This window comes from Biomphalaria glabrata, chromosome 9 (genome assembly GCF_947242115.1).
Source record: "Biomphalaria glabrata chromosome 9, xgBioGlab47.1, whole genome shotgun sequence".
NCBI lineage: Eukaryota > Metazoa > Mollusca > Gastropoda > Planorbidae > Biomphalaria > Biomphalaria glabrata.
Window position 1 is genome coordinate 13,309,993 of NC_074719.1, and position 24,183 is coordinate 13,334,175.

Here is a 24,183-nt window from a genome sequence, read left to right on the forward strand (position 1 = left end):
AACTAACACTGCAACAGGAAGTGCTGTTGTTAGCGAAGCATCGCTTGTTGGCCAGATTTGCGGTTGTTATGGAAATAGCTTTCGAATGCCAGATTGGTTTGGTGGATAAACTTGAAACTCAATTTACCATGACCGTAATCAATAAATACACCATTACAAACTAGAATATTTATTTCTCTTTTTATTTGCAGTTAATATTTGTTTAAAAAGAAATATGTGCTATTCATTCAGAGTATTACATGTTATTATTCATTAAAAGATGCTTTAAAACTGTAACGGAACTAATGTTATTGTTGACTGTTATTGTTATATTAAAATGTTCTTGTTATATTAGAGTAGTAAAGAGCTTGCCTTCCAAGTCCGAGGGGTCCCGGGCTAGAATCTCGGTAAAGAGTGTGATTTACAATGTCAGTATTTTAGGGCGCCCCTAAGTCAACCCAACTCTAATGGATATCCGACATTAGTTAGTGAAGGTAAAGCGGATGGTCGTTGTGCTGGTCACATGACACCATTGTTAACGGTCTGCCATTTTTTGTTTTGGTCAGCACCAGCTTGATCAATCAAATGTTCCACCAGCTTGATCAATCAAATGTTCCACCAGCTTGATCAATCAAATGTTCCACCAGCTTGACCAATCAAATGTTCCACCAGCTTGATCAATCAAATGTTCCACCAGCTTGACCACACAAATGTTCCACCAGCTTGATCAATCAAATGTTCCACCCGCTTGATCAATCAAATGTTCCACCAGCTTGACCAATCAAATGTTCCACCAGCTTGACCAATCAAATGTTCCACCAGCTTGATCAATCAAATGTTCCACCAGCTTGACCAATCAAATGTTCCACCAGCTTGACCAATCAAATGTTCTCTTCCTCTCTCGTTTCAGATGTTGTCTCTCTTTAGCTTCGCATCCAACGACATGTCTACGTCATTAACTTCCTGCCTACGTCACTGTGTTCGTCACGCGTCTCGAGCCTTTGTCGTCATTGTTATTTTATCAATACTAGTCAACGGTAAGTCAGTCTTCTCTTGTGAATACCTAGGATTTTTTAAAATAGAAAAACTTATATTCTTTTAAAATATAAGCTCACCACGTGGGCGATGATTGGATAAAATTAAAAAAAAACAGTTTAAATCTCATGAGACATGCACAAATGAATTTCGAGGTCTTTAAAAAATAAGAAAAGAGGCGCCAAAAATAATACAGGAGATGTCAATGTCACATTGTGTGTATTATCCTTGCCCTTTAAATTTTGAAATTCATGTATCCAGTATTCCATTAATTTTGTTGCATTGTTTGTGAATCTAGCATCGTGAATTTCAACATTGGTTTTAGACATTTCACCTGCACTGCATCTCAGTGTATCTTTTTACAAATATTTTAGAAAAGGGTATTCTGTACGGGGCGCTGTGGCTGAGTGGTTAAGCTCTGGGCTTCCGGACCTGAGTCCTGGGTTAGAATCCCGTCGAATACTGGGATTTTGAATTTTTCGGATTTTTAGGCCGCCCAGGGGCTTAACTAGGAAATTTCCATCGTTTGTGGGCCCGGGATGGGGGGGGGGGGGCTTGACCTTTTCGGGAGCCCCTGCACTTTGCGTAATATTTAATTTTTATGTAAAAACACTCATTTAGGGGCCCCCCTCAAGTCGATTTTCAAATTCTCCCCCTCCTCCCCCACCCTAGCTACGCCACTGAGGCCTCCCTAGTCCACCCAACTCTAATGGGTACCTGAGTTGGGGAAAGTAAAAGCGGTAGGTTGTTGTGCTGGCCACATGACATCCTGCTCGTTAACCGTTGGTCAAAGAAACAGATGACCTTAACATCATCTGTAGATTGAAATGTCAGAAAGGGAACTTTATATACAACTTGTCTTACACTTCCCCAAGACATGATATAATACGATTGATTCAGTGACGGACAGAAACATTTTACTGCCATCTAAAAAAGTAACTTTCCGCTCAGCACTTTGTCTAAAAGGTTCAGCCATAAGAAGCTAACCCTCAGACTAACCCACCCACCCCCAACCCCACTGTTAGGTCAACCTCCCTCCTCCGGGAGTTGAGCTTTTTATTCTTCCAATATTGAACCGTCAAATCTGTTAACGAGTGATTCGATGAATTGGACTACAATAAGGGAACTTTTGGTTCTTTTCTTTATTACCTTCTGTTCTCTTACACGTGACTGCAGGGAACACATTATGTTCAGCTGAAAGTAAAGTTATTGTGTGCAATAAACAGGAGTTCGATATAGACAGATCATACGGTTATACCGTACTTCATTCAACGCTAATTTACATACATTGTTGTTGGCCTCCTTCAGTCGTAGAACACTTCCTCATGCGGCTGTGCAGCCCTACTTTGGAGAGACATTCCCGTCCACAAATATCGCAGGTTAAGGTGGCTTTAGCTTTGGTGGCAGAGGAGCCGGCTATATTTTCGCATGGCAAGCTTTTCTTCCAGAGCTGAGGCCCATGTTTTCTCGCTGTCCACAGCTTTCTTGGTTCTGTCTCTCTCCATCTAGAGCAGTCTAGGGCTACGTCTTCCCAATGGTCAGTACCAATGTTCACTGATTTGAGGCCCGTTTTATTACATCCATTTAACGGAGGTGGGGGCGACCAATTTTTCTTGAGCCAGACGCGAGTTGCCTGTAGAGAATAACTTTTGGGATGCGATTATCTTCCATCAGGCGAACACGTCCAAGCCAGCGCAGGCGGCGTTGTCTGAGGACTGTAATGATGCTGGGAAGACCTGTTCGAGCAAGGATCTCAGTATTGCACTCTCTTTCTTTCCATGTGATTTTTCAAGATTCTTCGGAGACAGCGCAAATGAAACGAGTTTAGTTTTCTCTCTTGCTTTGCGCAGGTGGTCCACGACTCATATCAATACATACTCACAAATAAATTCAATAATCTAACTTGCTTAATTTTATTCTCATTGCTAGATGTATAAGTTTACCGGGTATTTCCATTTCTCGCAAGGGCTCTAACTCTAACAAAAGATATGTTCTATTTTGTTCTCAACTATTTGTGAAGTAGATCATATCAAATACACTTTTATTTCCGACTCTAGCCACGCCCCATTTCTTGAACGAGGAAGACGTAGAGGAAGAGACGAGCATGGAGTTGCCAGACAAAAGGTGAAGTTTTTAGTTAGTTCATGTTGTCAAAGAAATTAAACTAAGTTATCTAACTTTGTAAGCCCTTTGTGTCCCTCAAAGCAGCAAAGTTTCGATATTGAGTTCAGAGATTAAAAATAAAAGTATTGAGTTGTAATCATATATTCAGTGGCGTAGCTAGGGTGGAGGCAAGGGAGTCCAATTTGAAAATAACCTATTGGCCCTCCCTCCCACTTGAGGGGGCACCAAATGAGTGACGGAAATTTGCTTTTACATCAAATACTACGCCATTAACTCATGTCATGATGTCGAATGTGAAAATGCAGGATCCCATAAAGAGGTCAAGACCCCCGGGCCTCCAAACCCTTAGCTACGCCACTGGATATATTCTATTAATTTTTTACTTCCAAAAATTATTCAAGTTTAAACACGGGCAATGTAAAAAGAAATTAAGGGGAAATAGAATGAACAGGAAAAAGAAAAAAAAAGATAATTCGAAACATGGTGGAAAAAAAATAGGAAGGAAGAAAGAAAGGGAGATAATAAGATTTATTACAAAATTTAAGGAAATTGAAATAAACGTATCAAAACATCCTACTAGCAGCAGTGTGTACAAAGTGAAAGATGCATATCAAAACATCCTACTAGCAGCAGTGTGTACAAAGTGAAAGATGCAATCAGGCGTCTAAATTAAAAAGGCGTCATAACGCTCCTAAGAAAAAATTATTTGAAAAGAAAAGCACATGCGCATAACACACACTTCAACGATGCGTTATGCACTAAACTGACTCGTTTTAGATCTAAACAAAGTGAACATGTCAACACCTTGTAGTGGTCAAGCTTTCTGTTGCTACTCAGTGACGAATGTTTCGTATGTTTCAAATGAAAAATATTTCTTTTAGCAGGATCATTCGCTTATCTAATTGGTATTTTAGTGCATTTAGTGATCTTATTCATGTCTGTTATTACCTTTAACAATTAGAACTTTTAACTTTGTACCAAAGATTAATTCACAAATGCTGAATGTAGTTCATACACTGCTAAATATAAAACAAAAGTCACCAATTTCTGTCTTGTTACAGTCCATAGAATTGTCATAACACGACTTTGCATTCAGCCCGATCTCCAAGTTGTAGATTTAGATCTTTCCAATCATGAATCCATCTTATCAGTGGTCTTCCACTTGGTCTCCTGTACATTGCTATCGACCTGCCCTACGTCATCTGGTCATTTTTAATTTCCTTGACTACTGAAGAGTTTTATCTAAAGTGGATAATTGTTTAATAGCTTGTTGGTGTTTCTAGTGTAAGAATATAGGCAGTGTCGATGTAGGTCTACTTTAAAAGATATTGGTATGTATTTGTAAGCAGTGCAGAAATAAATGTCTAGCCTCTTCTCCTTGTAACACCAAATAATATCAATTTGTATAAAACATTTTGACTTTCCCACTCTGACTGTAGAGAAACAAATGAAGTCGTTACACATCAAATGGGCTACTAGTTAAAGGTAATAAGGCAGAGTTGCTGCTCCTGAGCTAGTTAGTATCAGCGATCTTTTGAGTCCTTGACTTTGCTTACTCTCGCTCCTAAAGTTTTTGTTTACATTGTTCTTAAATATCTAAATGTAAGCAAAGAACCGATTACTGTGGCGAATGAACATTATTATTAATATGAATTAACATTATTATAAAATCATACTATTAATTAAGTTTTAATTAACATTATTACATTGTCATAACATTAATTAATTAATAATTAACATTAATGATGAAACTCCCCAATACTTGGTTATAGTTACAGATCTTCTTGGTACAGCTCCAAAAAAATGATGCAAGTTAATTATAATCCTATCACAGAAACTAATCTATATATTATTTTACAGACTTTTGTCCACAATTATCTATACTCTATAGGAGATAAGAAAAAAATACTGACGTTTTAACTAACATTAGGCCTACAAGTCAGTGTTCTAACAAGAGAAATAATGATTTTTTTTAAATTTCTGCTTGTTTTTCATATTGCTTGTTACAAAAGTTATTTTTAACTACACTTTGATTTATTTAAGTAAAAACACACACTTTTTTTTTTTATCATGTACGAATATTTTCCATGTAGAGTATTACTGTAATACTTATTTAAATTGATTCTACAAAATGAAAAATAAGTTTCCTCTTCCCATTCTTTTTCTCCCCAGAATAGCACGTCTGTCCTACTTCCGCTCGCCGTCAGGTGGCTCTCCAAGACGAAGGTACGATTCCTATGGTTACGGTAGCGGTTATTACGCAGGCTATGGGAAGTATGGGAAAAAAGCGGTGAGCAGGTTAGGAACTCGATTTTCAAAACTAAACTCCATTCCCACATGAGATCTAAATGTAGTGGGAATTTCCATATTCTTTTTATTATTATTTGTTCGGCTGTCTAATTTTACTTTTTAAAATCTGGTCAACTTTTAGCATTGTTTTATTTTCCTGTGGAAATGTTTTGGAGCCCGAAATTTTAAAGAGATTTTTAAAAAATTAAATGTTTAAATTTGGTCAAAATCAATTAAAATTATTGAAAGACCAATTCGTTACCATAATTAATTGAATAGACGTTTAATGGGCTTGTTTAGTGTTCAGTTTATATGGAAACGAAAATCTGGATTGCCGCTTCTTTCTTGGCTGTAGATGTCTAGAACTCGCTTGTGAATGTTAGAATCTAGTTTAGTCACTCTTAAGTAAGCCTATGCTTTTTTTTTTTTTTTTGGTTGTCCGCATTGTTAAAATAGATGTCTGATTTTCTTTGTCTGCTTAATTATAGAGGAAACATGTGGCGAAAGGAGGAGGGGTCTACGGAAGAATGTGTAATGTATCTGATGAGCATCAAATTGAACACACCAAACATATTTATATAGTTAAGTGCTGAGACACATAAAGAGTAATTGAGAGAATATAGTGCAGATGATGTAATAATAGAAGGCAAGAGTAATTGATAGAATATAATGCAGATAATGTAATAATAGAAGGCAAGAGTAATTGAGAGAATATAGTGCAGACGATGTAACAATAAAAGGCAAGAGTAATTGATAGAATATAATGCAGACAATTAATGTAATCATAATTATAGAAGGCAAGAGTAACTGAGAGAATATAGTATAGACAATGCAGATGTCAAAAGATAAGTTTTTCTAGGGTTTTCCTATGTTCCAGTTTCAAGTTTATTTTATCTATACTGTTAAGTTGTGCATGTTACATATGTAAAAGCGAGTGTGTGGGCGGGGCCTGGGAATATGAGACTGTTGATTTCTGCGTTGCAAGTGCAAGACCGTGGACACTACTGATCGGAATATTTTTTTAAAAAATCTGGGTGGTAACGTGCTGTGTTTACCTCATCCTGTAGGGCTGCTTGGCAAAAAAAGTCGAGTTGAAGATTCGCGGTTTGTGTCCTGGCCAGGTCTTTCCACTACTTCGTCATAGTAAATTAAACGTTTATTCCCTACTTCGTATTATCACGTGATAATATTTGTTGTTTCAGCACTTAACTTTTGTATTTATTACTTGATTGTGGGTTGGGTCAGAATCAAAATTTATTCCAAAATTAAACACCTAAAGCTGCATGTCAGTGTCATGAGCTTTGTCATGTCTCCTACAATGTCAGTGTTTTCACAAGCTTTTGATGTTTTCCCACTTTGTGTGTGTGTTCGATCTCAATGTGGCTGCACTTCAATGTCTGTGTTCGTATTTCAATCTATAGCATGGCTTCTATAAGGATAAAACTCCTACTGGATATTTATATATATATATATATATATATATATATACGTTTTATAACAAGACTTATACCAACCCACTCTGTCTGTCTGTCTGGTACACATTTTGAACACCTTTTTTCTCCCACTTACTATTCTCGGATCAAGTTGAAACTTTGTACAACCATTAATTGTTTCTAACAAAACACGAATCAAAATTAAATTTAAAAAAAAAAAAAAAAGTTCATTAAATAGTGGTTATTAAATAATTTTGTTTGATATAGTAAAGGGGGGAAACTCTTACAGTCTTAAGATAAATGTCTGTAAATGTGGAGTTCTTCACCTTAAATATTTTTTAAAAATAGTTTCTATATTTTGCTTGTTATTTGTGTGCGATGACAATGTCTTGATGAAATATGTTTGTTTGCATTCTAATGACGTCAATACAAAGGCCTTCCACGATTTAATTAGGATTAACCGCCCATGATTTAAGATAATAAGTCATTAACTTATAGAGGAGCGTGTCAACATCTGACAACGTTGATCGAAATGTTCTTCTTTTGAGGTTCTCAAGATAATTTAAAATGGGTCAACTAATATAATTCACAGAGCTTGCCACCAGTTAGTTATCTCATTTCTGCTTATTATATTGATTTTTTTTATAAACACGATTGGTGGTGGCGTATCAAAAACATAATAGGTGTCCTCATTAAGTATACTCATCTGAGTTGGTTCCGGATGAACTGATGACAAATGTCCCTAATAAAGCAGTATTGAAGTTGTCTTGTTGTTCGTCTGCTTCAGCCTGTCTATGACTTGTGCCAAGAAATAAATAAATACATTTTTAACTGTATGCTTAAATTGTAAGTATTGCCACAGTATTACTTCCTGCACACTTAGCAATCTGGGATGTCCCGGCCAGGAAGAGTGTCTACAGTGCCACTGAACCGTTTTTAAATTTGAAAAAAAAAATAATTCAGACGAGTGCTATAACGCAAGCGAGAAGAAAAACAGACTCAATTGAGTTCTTATTTTCAAGTTCTTATTTTCTTACTTTTTAAAAAATTTTTACCTCTTATATAGGCTTAAAAGAAAAGCTGGTTACGCCACTGATCGAAAGACATATAATTGATTTAAATGTTTAGATCATAAAATAAAATTAATGCTGGATAATATCTATGTGTATGGTCCCTTTGTTCAACTAGAAAAGAATTTCATACAAGAAACACAGATACAGTGAAATTAAATTTAACTTAGTCGACCTATGTAGTGGTGTAACCTAAATTTAGACTTACACAAATATTGTTTCAAATGCTAGTGACATTGTTACGTCGAATAAAGTATTCAGCTGTCTTCGGAAATTCGTGAGACTCTCTGGGTTTTATCATTCCAATCCCTTCAGACTCATCAGCAGACAGGCACCATGTGGGTGTAAGCTAGCTTTGATAATTGAAACAAACAAACAACTGGAATGCGTAGGGAAACGAGGCTACATTGTCAACACAGTTCATCTGTTTGTGAAGTCCTCGGCCTTAAGACTTCAATGTGTCCCCTCACTAACAGCGCCAACCAGCAGCACTCCAGTGTAGACACACATTCGTCTTGCACCTAAATCTTTCTTCTCAGCGTTAGGAAAGAAAATTGATTATATATTTTAAATACATTACTTTATGTTTGCTTTGTTAATACTTTGACTTGATCCCTACGTTGAAAAGGAAATGTGCGCTTGATGAACTGAACTGCAGGATGAGTCAGTGCGCTGTCAGGTGCTCCTACTCTCCTAAAGAATCACACGAGATCTTTTGGCATAGAGTTAACTTTCTCAAATCCTATCGTTAGTAGATTTATATTCACTGGTTCTTATACTGTTTTCTTCCATTGTGTTTTCAATTTACATCAGAAATACAGTGGCGTAGCTAGGAATTTGCCATCATTTGGGGGGGCCGGGAAACTTGACCTCTTTTTGGGGGACCTGCATTTTGAGTAATATTCAATATTTAATGTAAGAAACACTCATTTGGGGGCCCCCTCAAGTGGGGGCTCGGGGGGATTTTCAAATTTTCCTTCTCCCTCCCCCACCCTAGTTACGCCTCTGTAGAAATATGACCTCTTCATTCAAAAGTGATTGGTTAGTTTTAATTGATTAAAAACATTGCATGGCGAACTTCGAAACAAACATAAATGGTCCACACATTGTATCTGCCATTCTTTGGTGGCGGTGCTAACGATATCCACCTATATTAAGTATTGACCATAAAAAAAAATAGATAAACTTTATAGTTGACCTCTAGGAAAGTGAAATGTCTAGTAATGTCTATCGGGATATCTAAAGGAGACTGTGTATGGTATTAAATTTACCGTGATCGCTTTTTAAATGTATTTTATATAAAAACAAATTGTACAACTTGAATTGGAATTTGAGGCCTCAAGCCTCCTAACCACACTAACCACTGTGCCGGAGAAGCGCTTATGAAAAAAACTTTTAGCGACAACTTAACACTCTACCTAAAGTGTAAAGGGGACTAATTCAACTAATACCGCCTAAGGCTTTTTCTAAATTCTCAAACATAAATGATAATCTTCATTATACATACAACGCTGAACTATAAATTACAAATACAACAACACAAAATAATTTTAAAAATACTAAGAAAAGCATAAAGATAAAAGTACATATTTTTCTCTTCACCTTGACCTTGCTCACTTTTACTGTCATAAGTCTCTCAAACATATGAGCATTCACCTTTGACCCTGTAAACTTATCGACCTAACAGCCTCTTTAATGCAATCAACATAAACTCCAATGTCTGGTCTAGTCCCATTGCCATTTAGAGCTGAATAGTTCCTTTATGTTGGCCAACACAAACTCATTGGCAGGGAGTACACATACATATAGGAGATATAGAGGCGGTATATCTGCACTGGGCTGGGGAGGGGAAATTATATGGGAACAAGCAAAACATAGAAATGTACTTTTAAAAAAACAAAGCTTATATTAATGTGTATCAATCAGTTTGTAATATATCTAGACTAACAATAATGAATCTGTGCGATAAAAAATATTTTTACCAATTCTTTTGTTTAGCTCTCTCATTACGCTATGATCCTATCACTTGTCTGGACTAGTTGGAAAGGGGTGTGGGGAGAAAGAACGGGGTATCTGGGTGATCATTTTTTTATGTATTTATAAAAAAAAAAAAAAAAGGTAAACCACCTGAATTTGAACTCGTGGGCTAAAGTCTTCTCGGGCCTCTCAAGCCATTACAAGATCTGCTAGCGAAGGGTCTATGAACATGGGAGATTGTATAGCAATCTATTATTTCTATTTCATGTTTGTGTTCACTAAGCCTCAGACGATGACTTATAAATAAGTCATATTATATCATCACTTCAGTCAATTTCTTTCCCCTGTTCGAGATACCTAACAAAATAATTAATTAATTAATAGTTGTATTTTTTTTATTGATTCTTGTGTTTTAAGTTAAAAGAAATAATTGTGCAAAGTTTCAGTTTGATCCGAGATTGGGTGTGGGAGAAAGAACGTGAACAAACTTTTTACCAGACCGACAGACAGAGTGAGTTGATAAAAGCTTTGTAAAAAATCTAAAGAATGTGTTTAAGAAGTAATACCGATCTGTTCAACAAAAGCTACAATGAAACAGTTGGTAAAAAAAAAACACTTGAAATTACTGTGTTTGAAGAAAAAAAACAGCGAGCTATAAATGAATATCTTTTTAAAAAACAAATCTTATCTAAGGGAAAAAACGCAACATCACTGCCATTTATCTCAATACTGCAGGAATATGGATCCTTTTTATATTAAACACAATTAATTATTACGAATTAACTACTTGATTAATTTTTGTATTTATTTATTCGTGTATTGTGCACAATTTCAACTGGATCGGATTTTATGAAGTGGGAGAAGAACGTGTACAAAACGTAATTAAGGTCATAACTCTATATATACAACCACATCTCTCAACAAGTAACATTCATTTCCCTTTTCCGATATCAAACAAAATAATTAATTACTGATAATTAATTAGTTAATTGGTTTAATTTTTTTCTCATACACGTTTTGTTAGGTACAGCAAAGAATTGTGTAAATGTTCAACTTGACCCGAGACTGGGTGTGGGAGAAATAATGTGTACAAAAGTTGTACCAGACAGACACAGAGTTGATATAAGCTTGTTAGTAAAAAAGTTAATATGTTTACAAAGCAGGTGAAAGTGAGGGGGGAGAGGGGAAAGAGTTAATTTACATTTTCCGTACCCACAAATAGTTTTTCATCTTCACGCGCAGCTGGGGTGGGGTGGGGGGAGGCTATATGGAATTTACTTCACTTGGCAGCTTTAGAAAAAGGTTGGCTTCAGTTTCTGAAGTAGACATTCGATGGTTCCCTTCATTACGTATTCAACCTATTATTTGACATCGTTCATCAGTGTCAAGTATCTTTATATTGTTGACCTTTCCCCTGTGTTATTTGAGTATCTGAGTGTTTCATCCGTTTAGACATATCTGTAGAAGACACAGCGTGGAGGCGCCTAACAATGTTACATCCGTTTAGACATATCTGTAGAAGACACAGCGTGGAGGCGCCTAACAATGTTACATCCGTTTAGACATATCTGTAGAAGACACAGCGTGGAGGCGCCTAACAATGTTACATCCGTTTCGACATATCTGTAGAAGACACAGCGTGGAGGCGCCTAACAATGTTACATCCGTTTCGACATATCTGTAGAAGACACAGCGTGGAGGCGCCTAACAATGTTACATCCGTTTCGACATATCTGTAGAAGACACAGCGTGGAGGCGCCTAACAATGTTACATCCGTTTCGACATATCTGTAGAAGACACAGCGTGGAGGCGTCTAACAATGTTACATCCGTTTCGACATATCTGTAGAAGACATAGCGTGGAGGCGTCTAACAATGTTACATCCGTTTCGACATATCTGTAGAAGACACAGCGTGGAGGCGTCTAACAATGTTACATCCGTTTCGACATATCTGTAGAAGACACAGCGTGGAGGCGCCTAACAATGTTACATCCGTTTCGACATATCTGTAGAAGACACAGCGTGGAGGCGCCTAACAATGTTACATCCGTTTCGACATATCTGTAGAAGACACAGCGTGGAGGCGTCTAACAATGTTACATCCGTTTCGACATATCTGTAGAAGACATAGCGTGGAGGCGTCTAACAATGTTACATCCGTTTCGACATATCTGTAGAAGACACAGCGTGGAGGCGCCTAACAATGTTACATCCGTTTCGACATATCTGTAGAAGACACAGCGTGGAGGCGCCTAACAATGTTACATCCGTTTCGACATATCTGTAGAAGACACAGCGTGGAGGCGCCTAACAATGTTACATCCGTTTCGACATATCTGTAGAAGACATAGCGTGGAGGCGCCTAACAATGTTACATCCGTTTCGACATATCTGTAGAAGACATAGCGTGGAGGCGTCTAACAATGTTACATCCGTTTCGACATATCTGTAGAAGACACAGCGTGGAGGCGCCTAACAATGTTACATCCGTTTCGACATATCTGTAGAAGACATAGCGTGGAGGCGCCTAACAATGTTACATCCGTTTCGACATATCTGTAGAAGACATAGCGTGGAGGCGCCTAACAATGTTACATCCGTTATGACATATCTGTAGAAGACATAGCGTGGAGGCGCCTAACAATGTTACATCCGTTTCGACATATCTGTAGAAGACATAGCGTGGAGGCGCCTAACAATGTTACATCCGTTTAGACATATCTGTAGAAGACACAGTGTGGAGGCGCCTAACAATGTCCACTTTCACGAGAGCTCTACCGCCTACAGACAAAATCAAATAGAGTCCACCTGAAAAGTTCTTAGTTAAAATGGGATTAGGTGTTGAATATGGTATTTTTAGGAGTTGGATCCGATGACCGTATAGCAGAGGGCTCCTCACACAGGTCCGGTAGACTACGGCTTTGGTATTGTTAACAGTAGTAGAAAGAAGGGTGAAAGTACATTTGCCCCTGGTGATAGCAGGTTGTTGGTTAATTGTTAAAACTAGCATACATTTAATGATCTTTTAAATTCGACTTTTAAAAACTGCTGAGATATTTGTGAGAAATAAGGCGAAATTTTGTTTTGAAGATGAAAAGGTTCCTGGTAGAATTTCTCAAGAACTAGACTTGAAAAGAAGAAAAGAGAAAGACGTTTCCTTCGAACAGAAGACAACTTTAATGTTGAGTTCAGGAAATAATTATCAGCTTTCTCTAAAAGGTATTCTTGTCGCTGTAAAGTCTATCGGCTTAGCGAGTCACGTGTTCATTACGCTCCTATCACGCGAGTCTCGCTTTGGAGTAGAGCTCTTCAATTTGTTAGGTTTCTAGCTTCAGCGGGTCATTTCGGCGTTAATGCGTTAATAGAGACACCAGTGTGTCCACTTTTTTTTTTCTTGTTAGGGTGGACAAAATAAACATTTGACTGGAGCCTCTTGCTTTCTATTTATTTTTGGCAAGATGGGTCAGTCACTGGCCTAGATATAAATACCAAATAAATATTTCAATGAGTCCTCGTGGAACAGTGGTTTTACAACTGTGGTCCGCGGACCCCAAGAGATCCGCGATACAACCGCAGGGGGTCAGAAGAAAGATGAAAATCGTATACAAGCCAGTTTTATCCAATCGGTTAGTTTAAATAGTAATCTACTCGCCCCTCACTATTGTTTAATGTGTCTATTAGGTCAAAGAATTATGATATCACGACCTAACCCAAAGATTTGAAGGTCGTCACTTGGATATTTCCCGCTGGGGATTGAGCCCTTTTTTTTTAGCTAAGACAAACTCAGATCCAAATCAAAGATAAATTCATTCTAATACAGCATCATCTTTTTTTTTTTTAAAATATCAAAAAAAAAACGTGAAACTGAAATCTAAGTTGGAACAAGGGAGACCACAAATTCAGGTTACAAAAATAGTGTAGACAATGGCCAAGCATTCTAATAATAATGCTATATGCTAATGTGATCGTGTACTAATATCTTATTGGACATTTATAGTGCACTACGCAAGCGCATTATTACATAGTTCAGAAGGATAAAAAGACCCCCACTGATTCTTTTGGGGGGCGCGGTGGCTGAGCGGTAAAGGGCTTAGCCTCCGAACCGATGTCCCGGGTTCGAATCCTGGTGAAGACTGGGACTTTGATTTCGGCTTCTTTTGGGCGCCTCTGAGACCATCCATCTCTAATGGGTACCTGACATTAGTTGGGGAAAGTAAAAGCGATTGGTCGTTGTGCTGGCCACATAATATCCTCGTTAACCGTGGGCCACAGAAACAGAGGACCTTTACATCATCATCTATAGATCGCAAGGTCTGAAAAGGTGAACTTTACTTTTTTACTTTTACTGATTCTTTTGTTTCGATAAAGCAGGCCTACTTTTTAAAAGACTGGCACATACAACAAGCAGACGGCTTGGCCGGTAACGTTTGTGAAACATTTGCCAACTCAAAAGAGTCCGTTCGTCGTAAACAAAAAATGATAAAAGTTTACATTTTTGCGGTTAAATCAAAATTTCTATTAGCCTTTAAATTTACATGGTTACAAAATTGTTTTCATTGAAATGAAACAAAAAGCTACCTCCATGATCAGAAACATAGTGTAGGGCATTGTTGCAAGTGAAGTGTGAAATGAATGTGGCTGTGTGAGCTTTGAAAAACAGCATCTCATGTTAGGTCGGCAGTTTTTATAAATAGTCAAGCCAATACACGGGAGTTTTCAAGACATGTAGGAAAATGCATAAATAGCCCACTTGTTTTTTTTTGGTATATCCGATGTACAGAATAAAGGAAGTGTTATTCAGCTTAGTTTTGTATCTGTAGGATTAGTTGTGGGCACTCTTCAGCACTGCTAAAGCACATTTTCTCTTCAGTTGGAATGTCAATGGACATTGTTTAGTTTAGTGTTGAAGCTCTGCAATACGTTAAGTGAGATTTTCAAACAAAATATTTTATTCTTTTATTTATTTCCAAATGTTAGATCTGCGGATACGTTTTGTTTTCCCCACTATTTAGTCCAATTTTTAACATTGACAGCAGATTGAACTATCTTTCTCCTATTTGTCTAGACTCTAGACCATCTTCAGTTAGTTCTTCAACTTACAACTACTAAATTAGGCCGCTGGGCAACGAATGCATGCTTGCTCCTAATCAATAGCTTGACCTGATCAAATGTATATGGCTACAATGATGGGACTACATTGAAAGGAGATGATGTGCGCGCTGTTCTGTTGAGCTGGCCAGACGAGGACAAAACTGGACGTTGTTAGCATTGTGGGCGTAGAGGATTTTCATTAACTTTTGACCCCCCACCAGACACGACTTGTCACTAGAAATAGGCTCAGTTGTGTGTGTGTGTGTGTGTGTGTGTGTGTGTGTGTGTGTGTATTTGCGGGTAGATATGTATGAGGCTGCCATTATTTCCCCAACTCCAACGACACGGCTCATTAACACGACCGATGTCCGAACATACGAGTGAGATATTGTCACAGCGGCTGCCATTATTGCGACAACACTAGACGCCTAATGTACTTATTGTGGATGATCTAATGTTTGGGCAAATAGCGCCTTTCTCTGCCACGTCGTTGACATCTTTTTTTCTTTTTTCCATTTATCTGGGCTCTGCGATCCCTGACATCGCCACTACCCTATTTCCCCAGGCCAACATCTACATCTGCCATAACATCGCCCCCTCCACCCACTCACGCGCACACACACACACCCACATACACACACACGTATCCCTCTTTCAACCCACTTTCATTATACAAGCAAATAAATAGAAACCATATTTTTTTAAAATAATCTCGAAGCCTCTCTTGATCGTTTCGGTCAAGGACATCTCCAGGGAATACTCTCGCCCCAACAATGCCTGTCCATTGATTTACCTTACTGCATAGTCCAAACTGCTCCGCTGTCCAGGACTGATAATACATTGCACGTGTAGGGTCTAACGCGGAGGCGGTTAGAGCGAAAAAAGTGAATCACAAGTCAAGGCCTCCCAAACCAAGTTCCTGCAGGCATCCGCGTGAAACAAAACTAATGGCGTATTGATTGGTGCTTTAAAAAGTTGGATTAAATTGTTGTTAGCCATCCACGTATTTACTTTTGTTTCATCAATGCGAAATACACATTTAAAAAAAAAACTCTTTGAGATTTGCATCTATAGAGGATAATTAGAAATAGCTTGCTTTTTTTCTGGTGTTTCTAGTGTACAGAATTTTTTTTACAAAAGTGTGGATGTGCTATGTATTTTAAAGGGTACATGATAATTTTTGGTAGCACTTTGTAGCACTGCAAAATCAAATTTCTAAGGTATTTCAATTTTTTGAATTTAGTTTGTAACAGTGATCTCTTGATGTAGCGTCCTTGACATTATTTAGTTGTCTAGTTATTGCAAAATCTCTTCCAATCTTCCTCAGTTTATGTTCTTACGCTTTTCTTGGCGTTACATTATATCGGCTCCACATTTCTCCAGGTATGTTTGCATCTATAGCGGATAATTAAAAATAGCGTGCTCATTTTGATGTTTTTGGTGTACAGACTAAATAAAGTGTGGATGTGCTATGTATTTTAAAGGATACATAATAATTTTTGGTAGCACTTTTTAGCACTTGAAAATCAAATTTCTAAAATTATTTTTTTTACGCTTTCAGCACAAACTATTTTCTAGCAGTGATCTGTGGATGTAACGTGTTGACATTGTTTAGTTGTCTAGTTATTGCGAAATCTCTTCTGATCCTCCTCTCTTTATGGTCTTATGTTTTTCTTGACGTTACATTATATCGGCTCCACATTTCTCCAGGTTACTTTCTCTTCTTGTTAACATGTTACTGTTTCTAAAAGCTTAAAAGTTTGGGTTCGATTCCCATTTCTAAGCACTTCCTCATTGAAATTATATTATCTTTTGCACCAGGAATATAAGTTAAGAATTTTAAATATAAAATAATGTAAGAATTGGAATCATCTCAATTCTTTCAGTCGATACATTTAAATATAAAATTTTTTCCTCTTCAGGACCCCTATTATTGGTGTGCCACTGGTCTACGGCGTGTCTTAGCTCTAACAAATAATCTCAAACACAGAACCAAGTCTTACAGTGTGTCTTAGCTCTAACAAATAATCTCAAACACAGAACCAAGTCTTACAGTGTATCTTAGCTCTGACAAATAATCTCAAACATACAACCAAGTCTTACAGTGTGTCTTAGCTCTAACAAATAATCTCAAACACAGAACCAAGTCTTACAGTGTGTCTTAGCTCTAACAAATAATCTCAAACACAGAACCAAGTCTTACGGTGTGTCTTAGCTCTAACAAATAATCTCAAACACAGAACCAAGTCTTACAGTGTATCTTAGCTCTAACAAATAATCTCAAACACAGCACCAAGTCTTACAGTGTGTCTTATCTCTAACAAATAATCTCAGACACAGAACCAAGTCTTACAGTGTGTCTTATCTCTAACAAATAATCTCAAACACAGAACCAAGTCTTACAGTGTGTCTTAGCTCTAACAAATAATCTCAAACACAGCACCAAGTCTTACAGTGTGTCTTAGCTCTAACAAATAATCTCAAACACAGCACCAAGTCTTACAGTGTGTCTTAGCTCTAACAAATAATCTCAGACACAGAACCAAGTCTTACAGTGTGTCTTATCTCTAACAAATAATCTCAAACATACAACCAAGTCTTACAGTGTGTTTTAGCTCTAATAAATAATCTCAAACACAGAACCAAGTCTTCCAGTGTGTCTTAGCTCTAACAAATAATCTCAGACACAGAACCAAGTCTTAAAGTGTATCTTAGCTCTAACAAATAATCTCAAACACAGCACCAAGTCTTACAGTGTGTCTTATCTCTAACAAATAATCTCAAACACAGCACCAAGTCTTACAGTGTGCCGTGTAGCGGCAACTATCCGGTGTGTGTTTATAATGTTAAATATAGTTTTTTACTATTCATTTTGTGAATATAATAAGCCACTATGATTCCATCAGTCCTTTTTGACATCCGAGAACTTTTAAGCTATGTCTGTTCCCTTCTTACATCTCAATATGTTTGCAAAGCAATGTTTTTTTAGGACAACAGAAATGGAATGTAAACATTACGAGGTCCAAATTTTGGATTATATTTATCATTGTCTCCATCTCTCTATCACACGCTTTCTTTCACTTGAACTCATTCTGCTGTGTGTGTGAGTTGCCTTTGTGTGTGTATGAGAGAGAGAGAGAGAGAGTTGCCTTTGTGTGTGTGTGTGAAGATGTGAAATACTATCTTTTCTCCATGGAGATGTCAACTCCAAGATACGATAACTTTAATTAAATGTTGTCTTAACCAATCAATACACGACTCTTTACAATTTGAAAAGTCAAGGATCTACATTAATGTCAAGATGGCAAAAAAAGAAAAAAGTATGCCTAGTTCTCTGTATAATCCCTGCCAACTCATTGTTTCTCTCTCTCTCTCTCTCTCTCTCTCTCTCTCTCTCCCTCTCTGTTTGTGTGTGTGTGTGTGTAATCAAAAACCGTAATTTTATCTTAGTATTTACAATGTACTAGCTTGGTAATATAACTCTCAAATTAATCTTTAGCCGCTGATATTTAAAACCAAGAACTCGAGACAGATAAATACTTTCATTTTGACTCGCTGTTATTAAATCCCAAGACTCCTAATTAAATGTCTGAACTCAGAATAGACAAATGTCTTGATTATTGACTCTATGAGAAGTAAATAGAAGTAGCTTCAACTAACAGACTAGATGACTAAGCCGACTTCTACTTCAAGAGCGGTTTGCTCAGCAACATCAGCAGTTAACGGATATTTACCTCCTTGTCTGATGCTCTGCTGAAGGCAAGGGACCACATTGTGGAAACACATTTTTGGCGGTTCGGTTTGTTGAATGCCTGGGACCACATCGCTGATGTCCTGAAACTACATTATTGATGTCCTGAAACCACATTGTTGATGACTGAAGACCACTTTGTTAATGACTGAAGACCTCATCGTTGATGTCCTGAAACCACATTGTTGATGACTGAAGACCACTTTGTTAATGACTGAAGACCTCATCGTTGATGTCCTGAAACCACATTGTTGATGACTGAAGACCACTTTGTTAATGATTGAAGACCTCATCGTTGATGTCCTGAAACCACATTGTTGATGACTGAAGACCACTTTGTTAATGGCTGAAGACCACATCGTTGATGTCCTGAAACCACATTGTTGATGACTGAAGACCACTTTGTTAATGACTGAAGACCTCATCGTTGATGTCCTGAAACCACATTGTTGATGACTGAAGACCACTTTGTTAATGACTGAAGACCACATCGTTGATGTCCTGAAACCACATTGTTGATGACTGAAGACCACTTTGTTAATGACTGAAGACCACATCGTTGATGGCTGAAGACCACATCATAGTTCGTCCATCGTGGTTCGATGATGACCACTTTTGTCATCCAGGGGGCTGACGGCTTTGCCCTGGGGTTTTGTGCCTCCTCGTGTGGCTGGTGAGACCTATGTGAGCCCGGAATGTTCGGTTGCACACTGGGCAGGTTATTCCAGCTATAGCTAGTGTCGTTGGCCTTGCTTTTCTTCTCTGGCGCTTTTCCTCTGCCAGCGTTGTTCTTTTTCCCTCAGCTACCTGTGCGCCACTTTTCACAGCGCTTAGGGTTAGGGTTAGGGTTAGGGTTTTCTTTGACCACCTTGCGAGCACTTTCTTTCCCTTAATTGGCCATACAAGAGATAGGGATGCGGCGGTCTTCTATTCTGCAGACGCGTCCTGCCCATCGCAGCTGCGACTGCATCAGGATTGTGTGGATGCTTTGCTGACCTTCTCTACGAAGGACTTCAGTATCTGGTATTTTGTCTTGCCATTTGACATTCAGTATTTTTCTCAGACATGACATGTGGAAGTGGTTCAGTTTCTTTCCATGTTTTCTGTACACTATCCATGTTTCTGTGGCATAGAGCAATGTAGAGAGGATGGCAGCTCGATAGATCCCTAGCTTTGTATTTGTGGTGATATCTCGTCTGTTCCAGACATTTTTAGACAGTCTGCCATATGATGAACTGGCCTTAGCGATACGCAGGTCGTTTTAATTATCGATCTTTCCGTTTCTGGAGAGTGTGCTGCCAAGATATGTGAATCTGTCCACTGCATTTATATCTTCTGATAACAATTCAGAAGACCACATAGTTGATGACTGAAGACCACATAGTTCATGACAGAAGACCACATAGTTGATGACTGAAGACCACATCGGCCGAGGACCAAATTGTCAATGTCCGAGGACCACCCAGAAAACACCCTGGACTTATTGGCTAGACTCTTAGAAGATGGTTAAGAAGTAGGTTCGCTAACCCACAGGCTGAGAAATGTTTATAAACCTGCGAGGCTTAATAAGTCTTATTACCAGGCTTATATCAACTCACTCAATCTCTCTGGTACAATTTTAGTACACGTTATTTCTCTCACACCCATTCTCAGATCGAGGGGAAATTTTACACAATTGTTTGTTATACCTAACAAAACATGATTCAATAAAAATAATTCAACCAATTAGTTAATTAATTATCGGTAATTAAGTATTTATTTTGTTTGGTATCGAAGACGGGAAATAAATGTTACTTATTGAGAGATGTGGCTGTACATGTTGAGTTATTTTCCTTATTACGTTTTGTACACGTTTTATTCTCTCACTCGTCATGCTCGGATCAAGTTGAAATTGTGCACTCTTATTCGTAGTCGATAACATCACAACATCACCGTTTAGTTAATCTAATAGTGGTAATTAATTAATTTTGTTTTGTTATAAAAGGGAGCTTATTACTGCAGTATTGAGATATATGGCAGTGATTTTTGCTGTTCTTCTCCTTAAATAAGCTTTGTTTTTTGTGGGGTTTTTTGTGTTGTTTTTTTTTTGTGTGTAATTTATTTTGTGACATGCACGACTCGATCACGTGACTTTCTCGTTTGTTGTTCTCTTAAAAGTTGTCCCTGGATTCAATGAGTTAAACTGACAGACTGACATACAGAACTTATTCCAAGTTTTCAACTGTCGTCTAATCGCCTTACCTGGACACAATGAGAGATTGAAATCTGAGTCAGAAACAAAAAATGTCCACGTATTTTTCTAAAAGCTAAAAATGTCATGTTTCATGTTTCACTGGTAGTTTCATGTCCCAGAAGTCGCCAATCAATTTCGACGACACTTCCTTATCATCAGACTTGTTTAAATTGTTGATATTCTATACCTGCAGATCAATACAGTTTAATTTTTTCGTTAAATATTAGGTTGTGTTTTACTTCGTTTCGTAGATTGAGGAAAAAAATATGGAGTAGGCCTATTATTTTAATGTAGTTTTTTGGTTTTTGAAGTGGAAGTAGTTTATGTGAATATTGCTATGCACTTTGTCTTTTCAAGTCTGTTCCATTGGAAACAAAACAGTTTTTATTTGATTTGAGTTTTTTGTTTCTCATGAAACTACTTTAAAAATAAAACAGTCACAGCAACAGAAGTAATTCATTGGATTTCTTTTTCTTCTTATAAACAACAAAAAATGTGACACATGTTTGTTGGTTAAAGTTTATAATTGTTGTTTGTTTTTATGAAGCGTGGAGATTATTTACAAACTACAACAATGTTTGTGTATTGTTTGTATTTGTTTTGTTTGTAATGTTAAGCTCGATAAAATGACAGCTGTCATGTAGTTAGCCGTGACAATCTTAAGTTTGTTTAATTGTAACAATGTTATGTAGGTTAGTGAATGTGAGAAGGTAGGTGTGTGTGTGAGTTTGTATCTCTATGTGCGTATGTGAATGTGGATGTGAATGTGATGCTCGAGTATATATGTGAGAGTGTTTGTGAGTGAATTGTTTCTGTCGACATATATGAATGTATAAATGAGTATAAATGAGTATGTTTAAGTGTATTGCAGGGAATTGAGTATATGTGTGTGTAAGTGTAATCGTATATCTTTATAGTTATATATGATTGTGCCTTTGATTGTGCACATATAGTTGACTAGTACATCTTCACATGAGATTCCACAGGTTTCAATGAAACTGGCAGCAATATACTTCTTCTTCTAGCCAGCGTTTTGCTGCTGAGCTGTGAGGTCGTTTGCAGACCGTGCCAAGGATAAATAGTTTGCTGTTCTCTTCAGTTGTTCAGCATTGCTGGCACCAATATACAAAGCTGTTACCTTTAGGATGGAGGAACTTCAATATAAATATTCGGTTTCTTTCTCAGAAATTGGAATGTAAATTAAGTAGAGATGGGAAACGAACCGAACCCGAACCGAACGAACCGAACTCGAACCTCACATATGACCGAACCGAACCGAACCCGAACTTTGAAACTGCTTGGTACGAACCGAACCGAACGAACCCTCCTTTTCTTAACCGAAATAATTTTGCAATTTTTGCATCCCTTTTTTATATTTTGTGTTTAAAAAAAAATTACTTAAATATTTTATTTAAATTCTAATGATTCCATTATACTTTGAAAACTTGGGAGGGGGTGGTGGTATTTTGAAAAACAAAAGCGGCGCGCTTTGATTCCCATGGGTTTTTCCGTACTTGCCGACTCTCCCCCTAACCTTGAATTTTCGCGGGCTGTTTGCAATATTGAGTTTTGAGTCGAATAAGCGCCCTCTAATTAGATCTAGATCTAGATTCAAGTTCCTAGTAAGTAGAAAGTCAACATTAAAATATTGTCACTTTTATTTGAGATGACTGTTAGTTGAGAGTAGAATATTTTTTGCCGATTAGAGAGTGTAGATATCTACAATAAGTTCATTTGTGTTCTAGTTTAAAATAAATTTTAATTATCTTCTATTAAGTGATTTATTTTTACAAAATTGTGAAGTATTCCATATTGGAATATTATCAGTGGCGTAGAAAGGGTGGGGGAGGAGGGGGAGAAATGTAAAATCCCCCCGAGCCCCCACTTGAGGGGGGCCCCAAATGAGTGTTTTTTTTACAATAAATATTCAATATTACGCAAAATGCAGGGGCCCCCAAAGAGGTCCAGCCCCTCCCGGGCCCCCAAATGATGAAAAATTCCTATCTACGCCCCTGAATATTTTTACTATTATTCTGTTTTGCATTATTGATCATCAGTATTTTTAATGCAGCGTTTCTCAAACTTTGGGTCCTCTCCCGTGGGTGGGGATGGTTAGTACCTTGAATTGGGGGATGGGGAGACGCAACTTCTTGACAAAAAGGGGTGTCATAGAGTGTGTGTCTGTGTTTTCTGGTGGCGGTAAGAAGAGGCTAAGCGATTGATTGGTGTTTATGCATTAAAGATGTTGAAATTAGCGTAATGCAAATGTGAAACGGCAAACAATCTTGAGACATGAAAGAGTAAAGACGTTGTTTTGTGGTGACCTAGATTTTGTTTAAATATCAGTATATTTCATTAATATTACATCTCTATCTCAAATTAAATATGTGAATATTGTAATAACAGTTAGTGAGTTAGGCTATATTGAGTTGTTCACATAAAAACTTTATTTTAAAGTTTATTAAGTTTATATATTATTATAAGGCTTGTCTTCGAGTCCGAAGATTAGTGAGGAATGCAGTTTTTCCCATGGCTGGGCTTGCCCAGCTGTGACCTACATATTTTTCCACATCCAGGGCAAGCATAACCACTGTTCGCAGGTGGTCAATTTAGTTTTTCTTTTCGCGTCTGCGTTTGTCCTCGGCAGCGGATTTTCTTTTGGTCTCAAATGTGTATACCGCGGCCTTCGGGAGTGAATTCCAACTGACTCGTTCTAAGGCCGCATGCAACCAGGTGCTCTCTTCTATGTCAGCTAAGCAAAGTTGACGCCTAAGCTGGTCTTTGAAGCGTTTTCGTGGGGCGCCTCTGTAACGTCGACCACCTTTTAGCTCACCAAAATAAAAAGACTGCCTTTGGCATACGTTCGACTCCCATACGGGATACGTGCCCTGCCCAGCATAACTGTCGGACCATAAGAAGTCCATTTATATTATCCTTACCGGTAAAAATATAAAACGCCTATATTGGTTCAATTGTACGAGCTGTTTGTAAGCGACAAACCAACGACCAACTAACAAAGAGAGGGGGCATCGAAAAAAAAAGTTTTATTTTTAGTGTAACTTATCTGAATATTAGTATAATTACATGTTTAAAAATTAAAATATATTAAGTGGAGATGTCATTTTATCTTCTAATAACACCTTGTCAACTGAAGACTGCTTTTTGCGAGGCGCGTATGCACAATATGGGTCAAAACGTT

The 24,183-nt window shown here is 37.6% G+C and overlaps 1 protein-coding gene across 2 annotated transcripts in view; it reads left to right on the plus strand.

The window, feature by feature from the left end:
* The window catches only part of LOC106074689 (uncharacterized), a 103,976-nt gene that overhangs the window by 66,213 nt on the left and 13,580 nt on the right, over positions 1-24,183 (plus strand). Inside the window, exons 2-4 of one of the 2 annotated variants that reach the window (XM_056039805.1) lie at positions 890-1,016; positions 3,072-3,138; positions 5,311-5,436. In XM_056039805.1, coding sequence (XP_055895780.1) covers positions 890-1,016; positions 3,072-3,138; positions 5,311-5,436 — 320 coding nt within the window. The remainder of the gene's footprint in view (positions 1-889; positions 1,017-3,071; positions 3,139-5,310; positions 5,437-24,183) is intronic. The other variant, XM_056039806.1, reaches the window with a different exon arrangement.